General features: G+C 38.8%; 1 protein-coding gene across 3 annotated transcripts in view; it reads right to left on the reverse strand.

The window, feature by feature from the left end:
- The window catches only part of CRPPA (CDP-L-ribitol pyrophosphorylase A), a 321,101-nt gene extending 310,765 nt beyond the window's left edge, over nt 1-10,336 (reverse strand). For all 3 annotated transcript variants that reach the window (XM_019443506.2, XM_019443507.2, XM_019443508.2), the window contains exon 1: nt 10,089-10,336. In XM_019443506.2, coding sequence (XP_019299051.2) covers nt 10,089-10,336 — 248 coding nt within the window. The remainder of the gene's footprint in view (nt 1-10,088) is intronic.
- Between the last annotated feature and the right edge of the window lie 12,835 nt (nt 10,337-23,171).

Consider the following 23,171-nt stretch of genomic DNA (forward strand, 5'->3'; position numbering starts at 1 on the left):
CTCCCCAGCCCCATAGCATAAACAATGGTTACCTGTGGGAAGCAGCACAGTACTGACACTCATAGCTTAACTTGCTTTCACAAAGCTCCACCAGGCCATGCCACTCCCAAATGCTTCAATGGATCCACCCCTTTCCAGTCACTCTTGCCTCCATCCCCCTGCTCTGGGCCCTCCCCCAGAAGACCAGCACAAACACTGCCAACGCCACATCTGACCTGAGCATTTTGTAGGTCCTCAGTTTACATAGTGGTGGGGGCAAGTCTCAGTTCTCAAGCAGACCACTGCACACCTTGCTGCCCACAACAGGCAGAGAGGGACTCTGCCCACAGCTGAACTGAACGAACAATAGGGCAAGACTCAACAGCAGAGCAGACACAACACACATAGAAGACATTCCCTGAAGCTCCTGGCCCTGGGTAACTACAGAGCCCTGAAGGACCTCTTCTTCATAAGGCTGTTATCATAGGAAAGTCAGCTACTTCTCTTGCTCTTAACAGAGAGAAATAGATACACTAAGTCAAACAAAATGAGAAGACAGAAATACATTTGCCAAATGAAAGAACAGGACCAAATCACACCATCTGACCCAAGCAAAACAGATGTAAGTATTATGGCTGATAGAGAATTTAAAAAAAGTATCATAAAGATACTCACTGGACTTAAGAGTGGAGGACATCAGTGAGACACTTAACAGAGAGTAAAAAAAACAAAAACAAACAAACGAAAAAGAAAAAAAACAACCAGAGATCAAGAACACAGTAAGTGAAATTAAAAATATACTTGATGGAACAAATAGCAGGCTACATAAAGCAGACAAATTATTTAATGACCTGGAACACAGACTAATGGAACATAACCAATCTTAGCAAAGTAAAGATAATTATGCAAATTGAGAATATTCTTAGAGAACTCAGTGACTCCAAGCATAATATCTGTACTATAGGATCTCAGATGAGGGGCAGGAAAATTATTTGGAGAAATAATAGTTGAAACTTCCCTAATATGAGAAAGGAAACATATCCAGATTGAGGAGACACAGATATCCTTCCCCCTCACCCCAAAAAAAAAATCTCTACCCAAGGAGGTCCACGCCAAGACATATAGTAATTAAAATGGCAAAAAGTAGTAAAAGGAAAAAGAAAAGTAAAGCAATAAAAGATGACAGTTACATTCAAAGGAACTCCATAATACTAACAAGGGATTTTTTACCAAAACTTTGCAGGCCAGAGGGAATGGCAGGATATATTCAAGGTGCTCAACGGGAAAAAATCTGCAACCAAGAATACCCTACCCAGGAAGGCTATCACTCAGAATAGAAGGAGAGATAAAAGAGTTTCTCAAACAAAAACAGAGCTCATGACTAGTAAAGCAGTCCTATAAGAAATATTAAAGGGAATCCTTTGGGTGGAAAGGAAGATCATAAGTGAGAACATGAAAATAAGCAGTAAAAATAACCTTTTCTGTAAAAACCAGTCAAGGGATTCATTAAAGAAAAGGATGTATATTATGATGCTATACACCTAAAAAATGGGAAGAAGAATGAACTTCAACTAAAGTGACCATCAATGTCATATAGACTGCTTTACTAGAAGATGTTATATACAAACCTAATGGTAACTACCAATCAAAAACAGGTAATAGAGATGCAAAGAATAACGAGAAAAGGTTTGAAATAGATCACCAAAGAAAGCCAAAAAAATCATGAAATACAATCAGGGAAGCATCAGAGAAAATATACAGAAACAACCACTAAACAAGTGACAAAATGGCAATAAACACGTATCTATCAGTACTTACTTTGAATGTGAATAGACTAAATGCCCCAATGAAAAGACACAGGGTGGCAAGATAAATAAATAAACAAACAAACCATCAAGACCCAACTATATGCTGAATAAAAATAAATAATATAGGGGCGCCTGGGTGGCTCAGTTGGTTAAGCGGCCAACTTCCGCTCAGATCACGATCTCATGGTCCGTGAGTTCGAGCCCCGCGTCGGGCTCTGTGCTGACAGCTCAGAGCCTGGAGCCTGTTTCAGATTCTGTGTCTCCCTCCCTCTTACCCTCCCCCGTTCATGCTCGGTCTGTGTCTCAAAAATAAATAAATGTTTAAAAAATTTTTTTTAAATAAATAATATAAAAACTAAAAAAGCAATAGAACAGATCAATGAAACCAGGAGCTGATTCTTTGAAAAAACTCAACGAAATAGATAAACCTCTAGCAAGACTCAAATAAGAAAATTTAAAAAAATTAACAAATGGGGTGCCTGGGTGGCGCAGTCGGTTAAGCGTCCGACTTCAGCCAGGTCACGATCTCGCGGTCTGTGAGTTCGAGCCCGGCGTCAGGCTCTCGGCTGATGGCTCGGAGCCTGGAGCCTGCTTCCAATTCTGTGTCTCCCTCTCTCTCTGCCCCTCCCCCGTTCATGCTCTCTCTCTGTCCCAAAAATAAATTAAAAAAAAAAAAAAAAATTAACAAATAGATGACCCAAGTAACAAAAATTTATGGAAAAGAAGAAATAGCACCACAGAAATACAATTTTAACAGAATATTATGAAAATATTCATCAATATCAAATATTAATATCAAGTAGAAAATTTGAACAGACCAATCACCAGCAATGAAATTCAATCAGTAATCAAAAAACTTCCCAAAAATAAAACTCCAGGACCAGATGCCTTCACAGGTGAATTCTACCAAACATTTAAAGGGGAGTTAATATCTATTCTTCTCAAGCTATTTCAAAAAATACAAGAGGAAGGAAAACATCCAAATCCATTCTGTGAGGCCATTATCACTCTGATACCAAAGCCAGATACAGACGCCACAAAAAAAAAGAGTACAGGCCAGTATCTCTCATGAATATAGATGCAAAATCCTCATAATATTAGCAAACCACATCCAACAATATATTTAAAAGATCATACACCATGATCAAGTGGGATTTATTCCTGGAATGCAAGAGTGGTTCAATATCCACAAAATAATCAAAATGATATGGCACATCTGTAGGATAAAGTATAAAAACTATATGACCATTTCAATAGATATAGAAAAAGCATTTAACAAAGTATAGCATCCCTTCATGATTTAAAAACAAAACAAAATCTCTGCAAAATAGGTCTAGAGGGAACACATCTCAACATAATAAAGGTCTCGTATGAGCAAACATCATACTCAATGGGGCAAAACTAAGAGCTTTCCCCCTAACATCAGCAACAGGGATGTCCACACTCACCACTTTTATTCAATGTAGTACTATAAGTCCTAGCTACAGCCTTTAGACAAAAAGAAATAAGAGGCATTCAAATTGGTAAGGAAGGAGTAAAACTATTTGCAGATGACATCATACTACACATAGAAAACCCTAAATACCCCACCAAAAATCTACTAAAATTGGCCAATGAATTCAGTAAAGTCCAAGGACACAAAATCAATGTATAGAAATCTACTGCATTACTATACACTAATAACGAAGCAGAAGGTGAGATTAAGACAAAAATCCCATTCACAATCATACCATAACAATAAAGTACCTAGGAATAAATTTCAATGTGAAAGACCTGTACTCGGAAAACTATAAAACACTGATGAAAGAAATTCAAGACAACGCAGAAAAAGGCAAAGACATTCCTTGCTCACAGGTTCCAAGAAAAAAAAAAATCGTTAAAACATCTTTATTACCAATGCCATCTACAAATTTAATTCAATTGCCATCAACATACCAACAGCATTTTTCACAGAACTTGAATAAACAATCCTAAAAATAGTATAGAACCACATACACACACACACAAAACCTCCAATAGCCAAAGCAATCTTGAAAATGAAAAACAAAACTGGAGTTATCAAAATTCCAGAGTTCAAATTATATTACACAGTGGTAGTAATTAAGAGTGCAGGGGCACCTGGCTGGCTCAGTCAGTAAAGCATCTGACTCTTGATAACAGGGTTCTAAATTCAAGCCCCATATTGGGTATAGAGAGGACTTTAAAAAATAAAATCTTAAAAATAAAATAACACAGTATAGTACTGGAATAAAAATACACATAGATCAATAAAACAGAAAACCCAGAATTAAATGCACAATTACATGGCCAATTAATCTTTGACAAAAGAGGAATGAATATACATACAAGGGGGAAAAGACAGTCTCTTCAATAAATGGTATTGGGAAAACTGGACAGAGATATGCAAAAGAATGAAAACGGACCACTTTCTTTCACAATATACAAAAGTAAATTCAAATGGTTTAAAGACCTAAATGTGAGTCCTGAAACCCTAAAAAACACTTCAAGAGAGGGCAGGCAGTAATCTCTCTGACACTGACCATAACAACAGTTTTCTAGATATATCTTCTGAGGCAAGGGAAGAGCAAAAAATAAACTACTTGGACAACATCCAAATAAAAAGTTTCTGCACAGTGAAGGAAACAATCAACAAAACTACAAGTCAACCTACAGAATGGGACAAAGTGTTTGCAAATGACATCTGTTAAAGAGTATCCAAAATATAAAAAGAACTTAGAAAAGTCAACAACCGAAAAATAAATAATGCATTTAAAAATGGCAAGACATGAACACACATTTCTCCAAGGAAAACATACAGATGGCCAAGACACACATGAAAAGATGCTCAACACCACTTATCATCAGGGAAATGTAAGTCAAAACTACAATAAGGTATCACCTCAAACTTGTCAGAATGGCTAAAATCAAAAACACAAAAAACATCAAGTGTTGACAAGGACTCAGGAAAAAAAGAAGCCTCATGCAATGTTGGTAGAAAAGCAAACTGGTGCAGTCACTCTAGAAAACAGTATGGAAGTTTCTCAAATTTAAAAAAACAACAACCCTATGATCCAGTAATCACACAGCTGGGTATCTACCCTAAAAATACAAAAACACTAATTCAAAGGTATGCACGGACTCCTATGTTTATTGCAGCATTATTTACAGCAGCCAAACTATGGAAGCAGTCCAAGCATCCATCAACTGACAAATGGATAAAGAAGTGGTACCTAAATGCAGTGGAATATTAGCCATAAAGAAGAATGTAATCTTTCCATTTGCAAAAACATGGATAAATCAAGAGAGTATCAGTGAAATAAGTTAGTCAGAGAAGGGCAAACACCACATGACTTTAGTCATATGTGGAATTTAACAAAACAAGGGAAAAAAAGAGACAAACCAAAAAAGAACTCTTAATTCTACAAAACCAACTGATTATTACCTGAGGGGAGTTGGGAGGGAAGAATGGCTGAAATAGGTGAAGGGGATTCATCATGATGAAAAAGAAGGATTTAAAAAGTAAATAGAACATAAAAACATATATACAAATACAGAATCACTACGTTGTACACCTGAAACTAATATGCTGATTATGCCTCAATTTAAAAAAGGCAAGCAGACAACACACACACACACACACACACACACACACACACACACCATGGAGTCTGTTTCTAAAACTGGACTTCCATTGATTTTCCAAGTGGCAAGAAAGCAACCCAACTTAACCACAAAAATCTACTCTCCTTAAGATCAACACATACAAATCCACAAAACAGCTTTCTTTGAAATTCATCTGACATTATCACATTTATGTTGACTAACTTACATTAGCCAAACTAAGAGTGAAACCTGAATTAGAATGCCAACACATTAATAAGGATATATATTAGTATCCAAAGTCTGCAATGCTTTTTATAAGTGGGACAGCCCATTTCCTTCCTAGAGGAGATTTATACTGGCTGCCAGTTTATAATACAGTTTCAATGGGCAGTGAACCCTATCGAGGAACAAGTCATTTTAGGCAGTGTCCTCTACTGCAGAAAACTTGAGAAACTTCTCCAACTATGCAGAAGGCTGTGCCAGACTTTGTTCAAATGTATCAGCAAAGGAACTCCCACTCCTAGCCCACCATCACCATGAATCTGAAGAAGCATGGCCAGTGTTTGCCTTGTATTTGACAGTGTTTGTCTTACTTTTCTTGTATTTGTCATTTTAGTTATTCAGCTAAGCCAGATTAACCATTCTTAATGAGTTTCTTTCCTTAGATATTTGGAACCCGAAGTAAGCTTAACGGCAGGGATTTTTACTCCGTACATAAGACCTGGGAACACATTTTTTTAGACAGCAAAAGAGCACAGTTGATCTGTAAAGTGTATTTTACAACTTAACTGCCAGGGCTTTATGCCTCCACCACTACCATGTCCACCTAAGTTTTCTTAGAGCAATATTTCTTTTAAAAACTCTGGTCATACATAAATCAATAGTTACATAAGGCGCTAGTACCCTTGATATCAATTCCTTGTTAGTATGCTGAGGGGCAAAAAAAGCTCTCTTCAAATTATAAATCTTTGGTTTAATAAACTTCTATTCCCTCTACAAGGCCAAAAGCAAAGTTTCAAAATCCTAGAAACATTTTTAATCAACTTCTGAAAGACTCTTGTTCCTAATACAACCTACCAAGTAGTAGTTTTGTTTTAGTTAAACCCAAATGCACAGATCCGAACGACCAGCTGTATCACCTTAATAGAGGTGGTATATAAACATGTATAAACACACATACGTTTATACACACACACAATGTTTAATGGAAATATATGCACATACAACTGACTGATAGACTTTGTCCAGATAGAGCCATAGCCAACGTCTCCCAGATTTGGGAAGGTGCAGAGAGTCTTTTGAATGTCATTTAATTTAATAATTAAGAAATTTCAGGGTGCCTGGGTGGCCCAGTCAGTTGAGCATCTGACTCCTGTTTTTAGCTCAGGTCATGAACCCGGGGTCTGTGCTAGGCTCTGCACTGAGCACGGAGCCTGCTTAAGGTTCTCTCCTCCCCCTCCACTGCTGGCACTCTCCCCCTCCCAACACACACACACACACACACACACACACACACACACACACACACACACAAAGATATTTCAATGGCCTACCAGAACTGGACTAAACTAGAAAAAAATATTTTCCCAATGTCACCTGAATTGATAACAATCCTGAGTCTCAGTCAACTCACAATACAGACTCTCTGAAGGTCCCCTCTAACTTTTCAGTCATTTAAGAACAGGTGCTTTAATATGTACCATGTTGTTTAAAAAGTGAAAAAAAAAAAAAAAAAACACTCAGGGTGCCTAGGTGGCTCAGTCAGTTAAGCATCTGACTTCAGCTCAGCTCATGACCTCACCACTCAGTGAGTTTGAGCTGGTGTCAGGCTCCATGCTGACAGCTCAGAGCCTGGAACCTGCTTCGGATTCTGTGTCTCCCACTCTCTCGCTCTCTGCCCCTCCCCTGTTTGCTCTCTCAAAAATAAAAATTAAAACATTAAAAAAAATGGGGGGGGGGGGGAACTCCCCTGAGTTGACCTTAGAAGCTAAGGATCTCATCACTACAAAGTGCAGTCTTCCTCTCAACTCCTCTATGGCCATGGAACCTTCACTCAGCCATTGGCTGTACTGAGTCAGAGAATAAGCTTCAAGTATTTTGATAGTGAGCTAGGAGTTTAACTGTTTCTTTTTAAGGTTGCAACCAGTTGTTTTTGTTTTGTTTTGAGCTGTCTACCCCACCTTCCGAAGCATCCTGTACCTCTGATTCCTGAAACATTCCAAGATCTGGGGACTTCAACCAACTTGCTTCTCCACAGCTGTTCCCATTTTCTTGGGGACTGTTAAGTCTGATTGATTTCCACCCTGTTCTTCCAATGTTTTGTTGTCATCTTTTATCTACTCCAGTTCTTACATTCATTTTCCCTTGTGTGGCTATACTGTTTTTAGTCTCTTTGGGTGGATAAATGCAACAGTGAAAATAATGCCATTTAAACCTGTATTTAACTAAAACAAAGACGAGCCACATTTCTTTACATTTCCCTATCCCAATTTAAGAGCTGCGGACCAAACTTCAGAGGTGAAGTCTCTCATATGCCATAGTTTTTCATCGGTTCAAAATTCCAAAGGACAGATCCAACTATGAGGGTCATTTTTCAGTCAGTGAGTATCTTTAATTTCATAGTCAAGATCAACTAATAAAGATTATTCACAACAACCTCTCTATTAGTGAGATGGAAAAAGCTTGAGAAAAGAAAGTCTTAACTTCTGCAAGACAAATGAACTTTGAAATCAAATAAGAGGGCAAGGAGAGCTGACACTATCCTAAAATAATCTAGATGATTGACAGTGGTGACATCCAATTACATCTTTTCTGATCTGATGCATTGAGAGTGATGCTTCCCCTTTAATATGTGGTAAGCATACATCATTTTGCCAAAGAGCAAAACGTAAGAATTTCATACGACATTTTATGCTTCCATCTCCTTTCCTTAATTGAACTTGCATAATTCAAGAGGATGAAATAACCTAGGCTTTTTAACACCATGCTCTAGGAAGTCTATTAGCAGTCAAGAGAATGCCCTTCCTTTAGCAAATGGCTAAGAAGCACCCATACCTAAACCCCTGTAATGCAAGATTTCCAAGGATTTCCTGAAACATACCCCAATGCAATCATCCCTTAAGTTCTTCAGGCATTTTAATAGTGACAAAAATGATCTCCGATGGATTTCAAAATGGAGGTTTCTTTAGTTACTATTAGAATTTTATCACTGCTGTTAGCAATACAAAACACATGTTCCTCATCTTCCATTAAAAAAGGCATTCCCAGAACATTTTTACTTCGAAAGATTTTTCCAGTAACCACCTATCTCAGTCTACCCCAGAAGATGCAAACGTGCTGATGTTAATTTGCTTCATAGGAAAGGAAACTGAACGTACAAGAGACTATATTCCCTTATGCCCAGTTATTAAGCAATTAGGTTCTGCTGGCCAAAATCCATTGTGTCCCTTAAGATAACCTACATAAAGGAGTTATGTTGTCACGGGGTCTAACATACTGTAGTACTGTAGTTACATGATTCATACACACAGAAAAGGTGGGCTACAAGAGTAGGGAAAGCACCTGAACTGTTTCCATGTTTGTTTGAGTTTCAGATGTGACCACTGGCCTGATTACCCTAATCAAGGGTGGTTATGACTCTTCACGCTTCCATAACCATATCCAACACAACGTGGGCCCTTTGGCTTCTGTGGTGTGTGCAAGCATGATGGGACAGGAAGAAGAGCTTTGCTGGGTAATAGGCTAACAGCCTTAAATTAGCAGCAACTCATTAGCTTGGTCTTCATGAAAGCCACCTGCAAAGGATATACTAAAATAATGTTATCCTTCTTGAGACACAAAGGACTCACTTCAAGGTTTAACATCCCATCACAGCACCACACTGGCTTCAACCCATAGCAACTCATCTAGGGACCTGTGCAACTGTCCTGCTTCCTACCCCTCCAGACTCACCCCACGCTCAATCATACTACTATGCGCTAAAACAATTAACAAACCCCCTCTCCATCTCACTACTGCGTCTCTAGTCCTCACCCCAATTCCACACGTATTGGCCTTAACAATTTCGCACCCTTAAATCTATATCCACCGGTGAAAGCCTTGGATTAAGTTTTGTCCCTCCGTCCACCTTCAGCACTTCGTAATTAACATAGGATCTTAAGAGATACTCAGTTAATGTACATGAATGGATAAAGTGAACAAAGGCCCGTGAAGTGAGATGTGTGAGTAAAACTCCAATCCACGCATGCACGGAGAGCACAAAACATTAACAGAGATTGAGAAAGAGGCAGACGGGCAGGGAGACTCCTGAAAGAGCTTGTCATTAGGCCCCAGTGGGGCCACTGTCAAAACTAAATGCCTTTTAGTTCCAACCTATGCTCTCCTTAGTCCAGCTCCAGGAGCCGGGCTCCCCACCACCACATCGACGGCCCGGGCACCGAAAGGGGTCTGTGGGGCAGTCCCCTCTTGCGTGCAGGTCTGTTAGAGGATCAGAACCACCGGTCCCTGAATTGCAGGGAAGGACGCAGCCCAAGCCTGGGATTGAGCGGGCGGAGTCGGCCCCGCAGTCCGCCGAGAGAAGGCGCCAGCGCGAAAGCAGCACGAGGGGCAGGTGCCGCGGGCCGCCCTAGGCGGGCCGCACCAGGAGCGGAAGGCCGGGCCGGGGGCCGGGGACCGGGGGTGCGCCTTGCGCCGCATTACCTCTCCAGGGCCTGCAGCGTGTAGCTGATGAGCGGCCTCTCCAGGACGGGGCAGAACTGCTTCGGGGTGGGGACGCCCATGCGCTCCCCACTACCCCCCGCCGGCAACACTGCAGCCACTGCGGGAGCGCGGCGCCCAGCTGGCCGAGCCTCGGCCCGGGCCGCGTTCAGCGTAGAGGCCGAGGGTGTCTGGTCCGCGCCGAGAGAGTCGCACAAGCGAGGCCGCGGCGCGGCGGGCCTGGGCTCCATGGCGGCGGGCGGCGCGGCCGGCCGGCCGGCCTGGTTCGCCCCGGGCCACAGCGCCCCGCTGCGCTCGGCTGGGGTCACCGGGAAGATGGGGGGGAGGGCAGAGGAGGCCTGACGGCGCCCACCGGAGCCGCGGAGTCCGGGCCGCTGCGTGTCCCCAGGGGACGCTCCGGGTGCCGAGCTTCCTCCTTTGGCGTCCGCGGCCTCAGCGACGAGCCCAGCGCCCCCGGCCGGGCTGCGTTTTCGCGCCTCCTCGCTTCTCTGGCGGGCCCAGCGGTCGCCTCGGGTGGAAGTGTCAGCCCTCCGTAGGAACCTACGGGTCCCATTAAACTTAACAGTTTTGCGTAGGCTGTAGAGGTCAGGACTCCCCCCCAGTCCCTCTCCCCTTAAGGATATTTGGATTCAGGTCACAGGAGGGGACAGAAAGACCTCGATTTCTGACTTTGATTAAGCTCGTAAGATTTCCTGGTTCCACCTCGAAAAAGACAGGTGGCCGGGCAGTGTTATTATGAAATAATTAACCCAAACTGCCACGGATCCCAAATTTGTCTGCAAATTGGAACTACCTGGGGAGCTCAGAAATTGCTGACACCTATGTCCCACGCTCAAAGATTGGGATTTAATTAGTCTGGTGTGTGGCCCGAGTTTGGGAATGTTTTTAAAGACCCCCAGGTAATTCTAATGAGCAGGCACGTTTTGGACCCACAGAGCCAAAGCAGTAATACTAATAACTGCTGAACAAGCGACACACATTAGCTCATTTAATCTACAGGAGAACCCAGCTATTACTGGGATTTTATTGGTTTTGGTTTTTTGTTTTGACACAGAGAAAGAAAAAAGGTTGCAATGTTTAAGTAACCTGTGTAAAATTACACCTCTAACGGCAGAACTGCCGTAAGGCCCTTGCACAGAAGCACAGCCAGAGTTGAAGAATTCCAGGCCTGGAGGTATACTGCCCTTAGTACTGTTCTTGCTGGCAATGTTTACCATAAAAATGTATCGAAGTATTTGGAATGTCAGAGCCCATGTATTAGGTCCCTGGAATGTAAGCTCCAGGAGAGTCGGGTTTTTACTTTTTTGGTGTGGGTTCTATGTCCAGCACCTGGAATATAATAGAAGCTTAAAAAATATTCAATCAGTAGTTCATTCAATACATACGTTAATGATAATTGAAGTATATACTATTAAATATTTTCTAATTCATATTTATCAATCTTCAACCAACAATAGTTAATACAAGATTCATAAAAATTGAATCTTTTAAGCACTGAAAATATTATCAGTTTATAATATCCCATCCAACTCAGTATTTTTACTAATTTTTCCCAATTGAGATTAAAGCATACACAATTAAAATATGATTTTCCAATCTGTTTTTATCAGTGATAGAGCATGTTTTTAATATATTCAATGTACTTGTATTTTCAATACTCAAGTTTCAATGCAGAAGTACTTTCAATACAAAAGTAACAAAAAATTACTATTATAATTAATGTTTAACTCCGTTACAGTTTCAGTTTGTCAGATCATTGACTCTTAGCTGAAAAATAAGCACCATAATACACCTGACTTTGTACCATCACCACCACACCTGTGTCTGGCCTGTACTAGGAATTCAATTAATACCTGTTGACTGGATGGATAAATGAATAAAGGAATCTATACAGAGGCAGGAAAACAAATCAAATAATTGTTCCAATTAATATTGATCTTAAACTTCCCTTTTTAATCTAACAGTGGAGTTAAAGCTAGTTTTCATTGTTAATCTTCAGCAAAAAAAAAAAAGCATAGTAATAAGTCTTATCTTAATTGCTATATAATTATAAATCTTAATAAATTTTAACAATAATCTTGTTTTATTGATTTGATTTTGTTTTAGAGCAAATATATTAATTTTGCTGTTTGCTATGAATACTTAGATCTTTTATACTTTATGTTAACAATATTTAAGACTTGTATTGAAAGAAAAGGACAGACTGTTCATTTGTCTATCACAGTATGAGAAACATTTTTCTGTATCTTTTTATGTAGGTATAATTAGTTTCTTATTATATGTACTTTGGGTAAAAGATATAGTTTCCCATGTAATTTTATACCAAGTTGTAACAGCCACATTACGAAAATACTTTCTCTGCAATGAGTAGCTAAAAGTGCATACCTTGGAAAGTAAGATCCTCCGTGACCCGTTGGTAATAACCAGTCTGTGATATCAGTTGAAAAGTTTAGAAAAAACAAATCCCAACTGCATTACAATGCAGGGCATGCAAAGGGGAAAGTTCTGGAGTGGTTTTTGATCTGGGTTTCTGTGGTACTTAATACTGGCTTCCCAAAGCTGCCCATGTTCTAATCCCTGAAACCTGTGAATATGTTACCTGACCTTATATAAAAGGAACATTTCAGCTGTGATTAACTTAAAAATCTTGAGATGGGGAGCGGAGCCGGGATCATGCAGGTGTGCCCAATGTAATCACAAGTGCCCTTATCAGAGAGTGATCAGAATTTAAAAAGTATGAGGATGAAATTGTAGGTGAGAGTAATACAGAGCTGTAAGTCAAGGATTCCAGGAATTTCTAGAAACTGGATAAAGGAAGGAACCAAAGTCTTCAACTAGAGATTCCAGAAGAATATAGCCCAGCCAATCCATTTTGAAATTTCTCACATCTACAATACTAAGATAATAAACTTGTATCGTTGGGCACCAGGTGGCTTAGTCGGTTAAGCGTCCGACTTTTGATCTCCACTCTAGTCTTGATCTCACAAGTTGTGAGTTCAAGGACACATAGGACTCTGTGCTGACAGCTCGATGAAGCCTGCTTGGGATTCTGTCTCTCCTCTCTGCCCCTTCCCTGCATGTTTCTCTCTCTCAATCTCTCTCTCTCTCTCTCAAAATAAATAGACAAGCTTTAAAAAATAAATAAGTTGTATTGTTTTAGGCCACTAAATTTGTGATTTGTTATAAAAACCATAGGAAACTAAAACAATTTCATACACAGGAAAACCTTCAAATTTCCATGTTAACTGTAATTTCCAAATGAAGTTAGACATAATTAGAAATATATTCATGTGACTAACGAAAGAAAACACTGTTCATTTGACTTCACTTATGTCCCATAACTACACCCACAGTGCACTATGATTTTTAAAATACCCTTTATCCTGTGAATAATGAAATGTGTTTCATTGTACTGTGACTGTTCAAAGCATAGCTTTGTTAAATGTATGCCACAATTTTATAAACTCACTTTGACATGTCTTTTTTTAATGCTTACAGAAGTGCCCATTAAATGGAAGTGGCTCTCATCTGTCTATCTGAAAGACCCAAAACTACCTTTTGTTGTTTGTTTCTACATGTCAGTGTACCCTGGAAGATTGTCTTGGGGATATTATTATTATTACTGAATTTTAGATCAAGTTGAAGTCTATTTTTTTTTACTGTTAACTCAAGTATAATTGTCACTGCCAGTCATTCCCCTCCTCCCCAAACACACTTCCTATTTAATAGCTATTCTAGAGGTTACTTGGGGTGTTGCTCACAAATGCTAATGAACAGCTTAATGGTTTACCCTTTAATTCTGTTGGAATAGGAGCCAAACAAAATATATAATTGTTCTACCAAGGGCCAGCCCCAACATTTCTGTCAGCCTATGAATTCTGTTTTGCCATTGTGTCTTATGAAAATGCTGCAGTCTATTAACCCCTGACCTTTACCTCATTTTTATATGTAAGAAAAATGATGCTCCACAATGAGGTCTTTCTGTGGGTAATTCAAACTAAACACCACATGACAACAAGATTATCATCTTTCATTTTCTCAATATATCTTACAAAGTTAATTATCAACTGTCACAACTGTCTACTTTGTTTTTCCTATTACAGCTAAAAAAGGAAACAATGATGAATAGCCTTAGGACTGAATGATAAAGTTGACATCATTAATATTACTAAAGTTTAATTTGTCATAAGGATCAGTTGGGGACAATTGTGAACATATATAGTATTATGTATTTTATATAATGTCATTTGCATATTATATATTATATAATAATCTTAGAAAACATATTATTGGCACCTTATGACAGAAAATTAGATTCAGAAGACCTGCAGTATGTCCAGAAATCTGCCTTTTTTAATATGCTTCCTTAGATGATTCCAATGTTAAGCGTGAAGCAGACTTAAATAAACATTGAATTAAAAAAAGAATGACACCCAATTCACTTTATATTCAGTGCATTTAATTTCAAGACCTAAAGCAAAAGGCATGTAGTATATTAAACATGCCACATAAAAATTGCATAAGAAATCCATTAAAACAGTTATGTCTTATTTCCTTGTTAATTTAAAAGGAGGAAAACACAAGGAAAAAATATTTAAGTACCGGGGAAAAAGAGACGTTTTAGAGAAATAGAGAAATGAATCATCTCCTTGTGTTTCTACAGAACTGTCATTTAAAAACAAATCACCTCTGAGAGCCCCCAAAAGCCATATCTTGGACCACAACTTAAGCAGAATTGAAATTGTTCCCTGGAATTCTGCTTCTGCGCATAGAACTAAAGGGCACGGTTCTACTGTCGAATGCCACACAACTTCAGAAACTAAAAGAGGGGAATGACTTCTATGCAGAAGGAATGTGGGAGGGGTGATGTCTTTGAAAGTTTGTTTAGAAAACAAATGACTAGTCTAGAATTGGTGGTGGCTAGTTTTCATAATCTGTTGAAGGGAAGAATAATCAGAATCATCAAAGAAGAGAACAGTTAGAAAAGGAAGATTTGCTTTTGTGCAAGGTCAGATATTGGCAGCAGCTATCCCTATGCATTTTAACTACAACTCAGTACTAAAACAAGATTTAAAGAAGAAAAGAAATGGTTCCAGAAAATGCAGTCATTACTGTCTTCTGCACAGTAAGAAAGGAAGAATGTGGATATTTGAATGTGACATTATGACCACAACCACCATCACCATGCAAAGCACAGAATCAATATAAGAAGTGAACTGTCCAATAGAGTCTGAATATGGGACATCATTGCCTAATAATACTTTAACCATGACGATAGCAAATCTTGACCTTAAGTGGATCAAAAGGGACTATGGTGGGGTAGAGGTACAGAGAGGCCAATGGGATAGCTGGCATGAAGAGAGAGAGAAGACTGAGAGACAGGTAATACAGTCTCTTCAGTGACATCCAACGGATGTGAGGATATAAAAAAGTTTCTAATTTTTATAAAAAATAAAATTAAATCAAAAAGTGCTTCATTGCTCTCTAGCATGGGTATTCACTGGGCTAGCAAAGAAGGAGGACAGGGAGGAGGAGGAAGAGAAGGAGAAGGGGGAGAAGGAGAAAAGGAAGAAGGAAAGGAAGAGGAAAGACAAGAAGGAGGAGAAGGAAACATGAAGAGGAGGAGGGAAAAGAGGACGAGGACAAGAGGAACACAGAATTTGGACAGTGCTGGAAATTCTAGTTAAGAGAGCAATAGGCAGGCTTGGACAAGAAGTGCTTAGTGGTAACAGAAAGACAATGTTTCATGTAGAAGTAACTTGTGGCAGATCGCAAAGAGGTGGAAATTAGGTTACTGTTGTTTATGCTGTATGTGAATAGAAATAACTTAAATAGAAAAATTAAATATTTCCATTTGTGACCATGGCTACCACTAATTGGTTTAAGACGTAAGTGAAAGAATGAATAAATGAAAAAAGGTTAAATGTGCCAATGGCTATAAACTTAAATGCATGAAGATCAATTTTCACTTAGTCTTCAGAAACATCTGAATGCTTAAAACTACTCCCAAATGAAAAAGTTTCAATTTTAAGTTTGCACTAACCCTCCTCACCCCAACTTCCTATTTCTTCTACCTCTCCTATCCTGTTCCTTAAAAGAACTCAGGACTTTGACAAAAGATTAAAAAGAAAAACACTTCCCCTTTTTGTCAAATCTTTCTTTAGCAATTATTCTATCCTAACTTCAAAAAAATATATGATTATTATTAGCTGCTATGGTACAATAATAAAAATATGCACAAACTAACCAACACTGGTCCTGGGCAAATGTTCACATTTCTGTTTGTCTTTGGCCCTCCTGGCATCTTGCCTTCCTGACTCTTTTCCCTTTTTCTCCCATCTCCTGAATTGGGTGTCTCACTACCAGCTCTGCTGACCAGTAGTTCATCTGTGGCTTTCACCTATGGAGTTAACTCTACTAGTCCAGAGCAGAACAAGCAGCTCCATCGTGTTAGAGGGTTCCATTTTTGAATTTGTCTCATTGCCTAGAACTGCCTTAGTGTTCACAGGGTGTACCTACCTTCTGGAAACCTTCTTCTTGAACTCCACACCCATTGACCTAAGTCCTAGGACTGACCTCTGCTTAGAATTCCACATCTCTTTGACATAAGGTGGAAGAGAACCCCAGTTTGACTGGAAGAGCTTTAGTAACCAGAAGGCTGATCTCCATTTAATGGATGGATAACTTCTCTGAAAAAATTAATCACATAAAAACAGATGTAACCACAGTGCTAGGCCTGTGAATTCTGACTCCTGGATCTCCCTGGAATATTCTGTAACCTGGCCTTAATTTATTTCCCATTTCCACTGGCTGCTGCTAACATCTGGGATTATTTGAGTTATGACACTAAGGCCCTTCTACCCAACTAACCCTGTATCTCAAAGTGATGAAAATCCAACCAACTCTTTTATCCTGGGGAATAGCAACTAATAAAAGCTGAGATATTTCCTTTTCAGTAAATATCAGAATCATAATCTAAAAACATGATATGATATCTCTGGAAATTCCCAAGGCCTGGAAATAATAGCAAGTCAAGAAATAAACCATACACATGAAGCCAGTGAGAGTCTAATCTTAAAAATGGTACACTTTCTAGTCCTTATTTTGAATGGATGGTCAAAGATAAGTGTGCTATGTTATTGCTAAATCATATTAAAGTCTGAAGAACAAGAATTATGTTGTTTTATAACTTTTTTTCTAGGTGTCTATTGATTTACAACAAACCATTCCAAAACTTAGTGTCTTAAAATAACACCATTTTATTTCTCTAAATTCTGTGAGCCAGGAATTTGGGTTGGGTTGAATGAAAGCAGCTCATCTCTCTTTCCTTTAGGGTTGACTGGGGAAGTTCAACTGAGGCTAGAGAAGGATCTGAGATGGACTCATTCATATGTTTAGGGCCTTGGAGCTGGCTATTGTCTGGGGCATCTCATTTCTCTTCACGTGATCTTTCTCCAACGAGATACCCTGGCCTTCTTTATATACCAGATGGGTTCTAAAAAATCAAAAGTAGATTCTACTGGGCCTCTTTTTTTTTAATATTTATTTATTTTGAGAGAAAGAGAGAGCACGTGTGCATGTATGTGTGTGTGTGTGTGTGTGTGTGTGTGTGTGAGAGAGAGAGAGAGAGAGAGAGAGCAGGGGAGGGGCAAAGAGAAAGGGAGAGAGAGTATCCAAAGCAGGCTCCTTGCTGTAAGCACCGAGGAAACACAGGGCTCAGGCCTTGATCTTGTGATTCATGAGTTCAAGCCCTGAATCCAGCTCTATGCTGACAGCTCGGAGCCTGCTTCGGATCCTGTGTCTTTCTCTCTCTGTGTCCCTCCTCCACTCATGCTCTGTCTCTCTCTCTTACTCTCTCTCTCTAAAATAAACGTTAAAAAAAAAAAAGTGTCAGTTGCTTAACTGACTAAGCCACCTAAAATCAAGAGTCAAACACTTAACTGACTGAGCCACCCAGGCGCCCCTCCACTAGGCCTCTTGACTCTATGTCCAGGACTTGCATAGCATTACTTCTGTCTCATTCTATTGGTCAGAAGAAGTCACAAAACCAGCCCAAATTCAAGAAGAGGGGAAATGGCTCTACACCTTGAGGCAAAGAATAGCACACACAGGGAATGGGGGAATTAGTAATGACCATCTTTGCAGACAATCTTCTATAGGCAGCAATCACCCATTTGAGGGATCCGCATGTCTTTAGATTAGAGCAACATCTACTCAGATTTACAGACCCCATAGATTCCTGGCCACACCAGGGCAGAGGATTAAAAGAGTAATTTCTAAAAGAGAAAGTGGTCAAAGAAATGCACAGTGATGTGTATGGCCCTATCTTCTCTTTGGAATTTGTTTCTACAGATTATACTATAAACTATCAATAACTGTCCGCAACCCTCTTCTTCGCCCTCATAAAAGCCGAAACTAGGGCTGAAATATTAGCAAAGTGTGTATATGTCTAAGAAATTGTTTCTGCTACGAAAGGCCCTATTGTTACATATACCAAGTGATCATCCAAAAACTGATTTCCAAAATGTGACAACTTTTGGGTCTCTCTTATAAGTGAAGGTTTCCTCAGAACTATACTGTGTGTGCTAGCATTTTATTACAGGGAAAAATGGTAGTGGTCCCAGTTCTTCATTATTTATGTTTTCTTTCAATTTTTGAATTTCAATCACAAGTGTTAAATTCAACTTTAATCATTTAAAACTATTTCAAATGATGTTCCTAATTCAGAATTCAATAAAACTAAAAATATGAGGACGTAATTGCAATAACAGCGATGAAAAACACAATTCTTTGAAAGTCTATAAACGATTTGAAAAGTGACTTTTCTTACTCCAAAATTGAAAATAGTAAGCTCTGTTACAATTCATGCTGGTCATTTATTCTACAAAAGAGCCATTTCTACAAAATGATATGGGCTTTTATTTTCTTTACCTACAAGTTATAGACTCAGCCAACCAGGGATTTCTGAATGCTAAACGTACACGATCTTGGAAAGGGAGCCAAAGCGTCCAATATCCATTACAGATATACAAACTTGTTTCAACAGAATGAAACATTCTGGTTCCCATTTTTTTTTTTTTTTTTTTTTTTATAAACAACACCTTGGTGGTAACACTTGGAGAAAAATAATGCAGTTGCCTAATTTCTTTCATATGGACATGGGGTCCTGTTTCAACTACCCTGTTTGTCTGAATCAGGCCTCTCTTTTGAAATCATGTATGCCATGATTAAGCAGTTTGGGGAGTATTCTCTCCAGTTCCAAATTTTGCAAAGAGTAAGTGACACATTTATACGTAAATGTGTCAGCCAGAAAACAGTGGAAGAAACTATCAACAGATAGGGGAATCAGATGGTGTGGGAGAGGCAGGGTAACTTTTTCTGCCTATGTATTTGAACTTCTGATCCCAAGGCAAGTGGAAGCAGAGACCCCCATAGTAATAACAGCAACTAAGGCAAAGGCAGCTGATAAGCTGGAAACTTGAGAGGTTAAAAGCAGGTCCAGGGCCTTCTTGGCACATAATATAGATTAATAGCTCTCAGACAGGCTACCCATCAAAATCATCTGTAGGGTTTTTACAGGTGCAAATGCTGAATCAGATACTGAGGTGAGAGCTTGGAAGTTCTTATTCTCAAGAGCCCCTCTGTAGGCAGTCGCTATACTCGACTATATACAACGAAAATTGTATATAATTTTTCGAAAATCTGGCCTGGTTTGCATAATGGATTGAACACTGAATCAAGGGATAGGTGCACCTTTCCTCTGTGGTTCTATAGACTTGATGAATAATTATAGTTAATTATACGTATTACATGCAAGACACAGTATTATGCGCTTATATCAATAATGCTTTCAGACCTCACAGCTGCTTTTATGAAACAAAGCTTATCACTGCTGTGCTGCCTTTTTACTGATGCAGAACCTAAAATTAGTGACTTGACAAAAGAAGTGGTGGGCTATAAAAAAAAAAAAAAAAAAGAAGAAGTGGTGGGCTATAATGCCAGGTCTGTCTAAACTCTGCTGACCTCTGAAGGAGAGGCCAAAGTTTTCAATTTGTGTTCAGTATTCTTCATAGTGCGGTTCGGTTCCTTACTGCCAATCTTGACAAAAGGCTACGATAAACATTCACGTCAGTGAACGGTGAGCAGTATCTCCCACAGCAAACACTCCTGGATACAATGAGATGAGCTAAGCAAAGAAGGCATTGAAAACTACAATATGCCTTAGAAATCAAGATTTCTTTTCGTCACGAATGATGGCTCTTACGTTGTCATTCTAGAGCACAAATTACATTTTTTTCCCAAATATTACCAGTTCCTCATTTTGATACCAGACTTCAACATTTTCTATTATTTCTTAATTTTCATGTCAAACATTTTCTGACATAAGCCACCACAACTCTCCTTGAACAGAGGTGTAATATAAACAAATTGAAAGTGAGCTCCCTCATATGATGAACTATTCCACCAAATTTCACCGGGACTCCATTTTTAACGGTCTTTGTTGTCGAAATTTGAACAAGTTTTTTAAAAGTGTTTAACATGTTTGGGGGCACCTCGGTGGCACAGTCAGTTAAGCGTCCGACTTAGCTCGGGTCACGATCTCACGTTTCGTGGGTTCAAGCCCCATGTTGGGCTCTGTGCTGACAGCTCAGAGCCTGGGGCCTGCTTCAGATTCTTTGTCTCCCTCTCTCTCTGCCCTTCCACTGCTCATGCTCTCTCTCTGTCTCTCAACAATAAATAAATGTAAAAAAAAATTAAACATGTTTGTTTTTTCAGAGATCCCTGGTATAAACACAAAGACGTCATCACCCTTTGCAAAAAAACAAAAACCAAAAAAAAAAAAAAAACCCCATATATATATATATATATATATATATATATATATATATGGCTTGTCTTAGATTAATCACTTGCCCCAGCATAATACCAATGGAACAAGGCCACTGTTACTAAACTCCAGGAGACACCAAGCCTAGAAAATATACTGCAAACTTTGCCTCCTAAATTTGGGTAATGCAACGATACAGACAAAAACTTTCATTTATTATTCCATCCCTTGTTGTTAACTAATTTTAGAAGACTGTGAGGGTTTTTGTGTGTGTATATTAGGTTTGGGATTTTACGAAAATGATTTTATATGCCTAACTGGCATGTTTTAGATCCCTCAAAGGATCAATTAAAATTTGCTTATTTTTTTCCTGGTAAAACCTATTCATTGAGCTAATATCTAAAAAAATTGAATTTTAGTATTACCATAAGTTTGAAGTGGAAAACTGCTTTCTGTGAAGGGTTTGTTCAAATTATTAAAAAGTAATTAAAATGGAGCTCTACTAAGGAGTTTGTTGTGGGAGAGAAAGTGATCGCCTCTTCATGAATAGTAGCTAAATGTTTTCACAAAGTGGTATAGTTATTGCAACAGCACAAATTATATTAATAGCTGTTTGGGGATTGAAATAAAATGTTACTGTTTCAAAGTTTCCCCTTGTAATTAAGTTTTATGTGATTGTCACATGAATGGAATAAAATCTAACTATTTCTCCTTTTTGTGCTTGTGGGGAAGACATCCCTCTGTTCAAAAATTTTTTAATTTATTTATCTGTTTATTTATTTTAGTGAGCGATCAGGGGTGAGGGGCAGGAGAGAGAGAGAATCTTAAGCAGGCTCCATGCTCAGCATGGGGCTTGATCCCATGATCCTTGAGTCATGACCTGAGCTGAAATCGAGACTCCAACACTTGACCGACTGACCACCCAGGCGCCCCCAAAATTTCCTTGCTTATAATCATTAGCACGCAAACTTGTTTTGTTGTCACGTTGTCAAAAGCTGAAAAGCACAACCTAGAAACAAAGTAAGAAAAGTGAACATGAAAAACTTGCAACTCTCTACCGTTTGACAGAGACCTTCATGACTGGAGTGTGAAGATCAGATTTTTTTAGAATGTGGATTATTCACTCATAGTTTAAAAGACACCCAGAACTCAATACAACACCACTTTCACTGGACCACCCACCCACATTGACCGCCCCCTTTGCCACTTGTGTATAATCATCTATAATAGTGTTCTCCAAAGAAAGGTATGTGGACCCTTAAAGGTGTACAAGATCATCCATTAGGGTACAGAAAGTATATATTAAAGCTTCTATTTGTATTTGCTTTAATTTTCATCTTTTAAAAAATGTTTTGCGGGTTTTGCCATGTATTAACATTAGTGTAACAGCAAATGTATACTAGCTAAAACGCTTTTTTTTAATGTCTATTGCTAGTACACTCTCAAAATTTTTTAGTGATGGAAATACAGGTCCAACAAAATTTAGAGCCAATGTTCTATAGCTCTGTACTTATTTTAGTACTCAAGTAATGACTGAAAGTTCCTGGGCCCTTACCAACTTTTTGACTTTAGGTGAGTTACTAAATTCCTCTATGTGCAAAATAAAACAAATAATGACATATTACAGAGGATGTGGTGATGATTGTATCCTTTTTATGAAGAGTCTTGGAAAAGGTAAAGTGCTATTCAAACGTGGGTGAACACCTTGAGAGCAGACAATAGTTCATTTTTATATCCCCAAGACTTTTTACAGTGGCCGGCAAATAGAATATGTTCAATAAATATATGAACAAATGAATGAATGAGGGTCTATGTATCATTAGCATTCTTATGGGAAAGAGCAAGATGTCGTTTAAAATCTAAATGGTCACAAAAAAAGAACAAACAAGTTAAGTCTTGCTCCACCCCTGGCTCTTTGATTTTTGAAAAAGCCATTCAATTTTGCTGAGCTCAGTTTCTTCCATCATAAGCTAGCCATAATAATACCATTTTCCTGCCTTACCTCACAGGGTAGTTTTCAGAACAAAATTTATGTGAATCATATAAATGAAATTTTCTCATAAGCCCTAAAGAAAACTCCATACTAACGTGTGATTATTTCTTGTGGTTCTATCATCTTTTCCCGTTAAATTGTACTAGACTGGAAGGGAAGGTTCCTCCCACCTTATGTCTTTGCTGCATTCACTTTAGGGTCTAACAATGCTTTACCCATAATGAGTTCTTTAAAAAAAAAAAAA

This window comes from Panthera pardus, unplaced genomic scaffold (assembly GCF_024362965.1).
Source record: "Panthera pardus isolate Hobbes unplaced genomic scaffold, ASM2436296v1 HiC_scaffold_8, whole genome shotgun sequence".
Taxonomy (NCBI): Eukaryota; Metazoa; Chordata; class Mammalia; order Carnivora; family Felidae; genus Panthera; species Panthera pardus.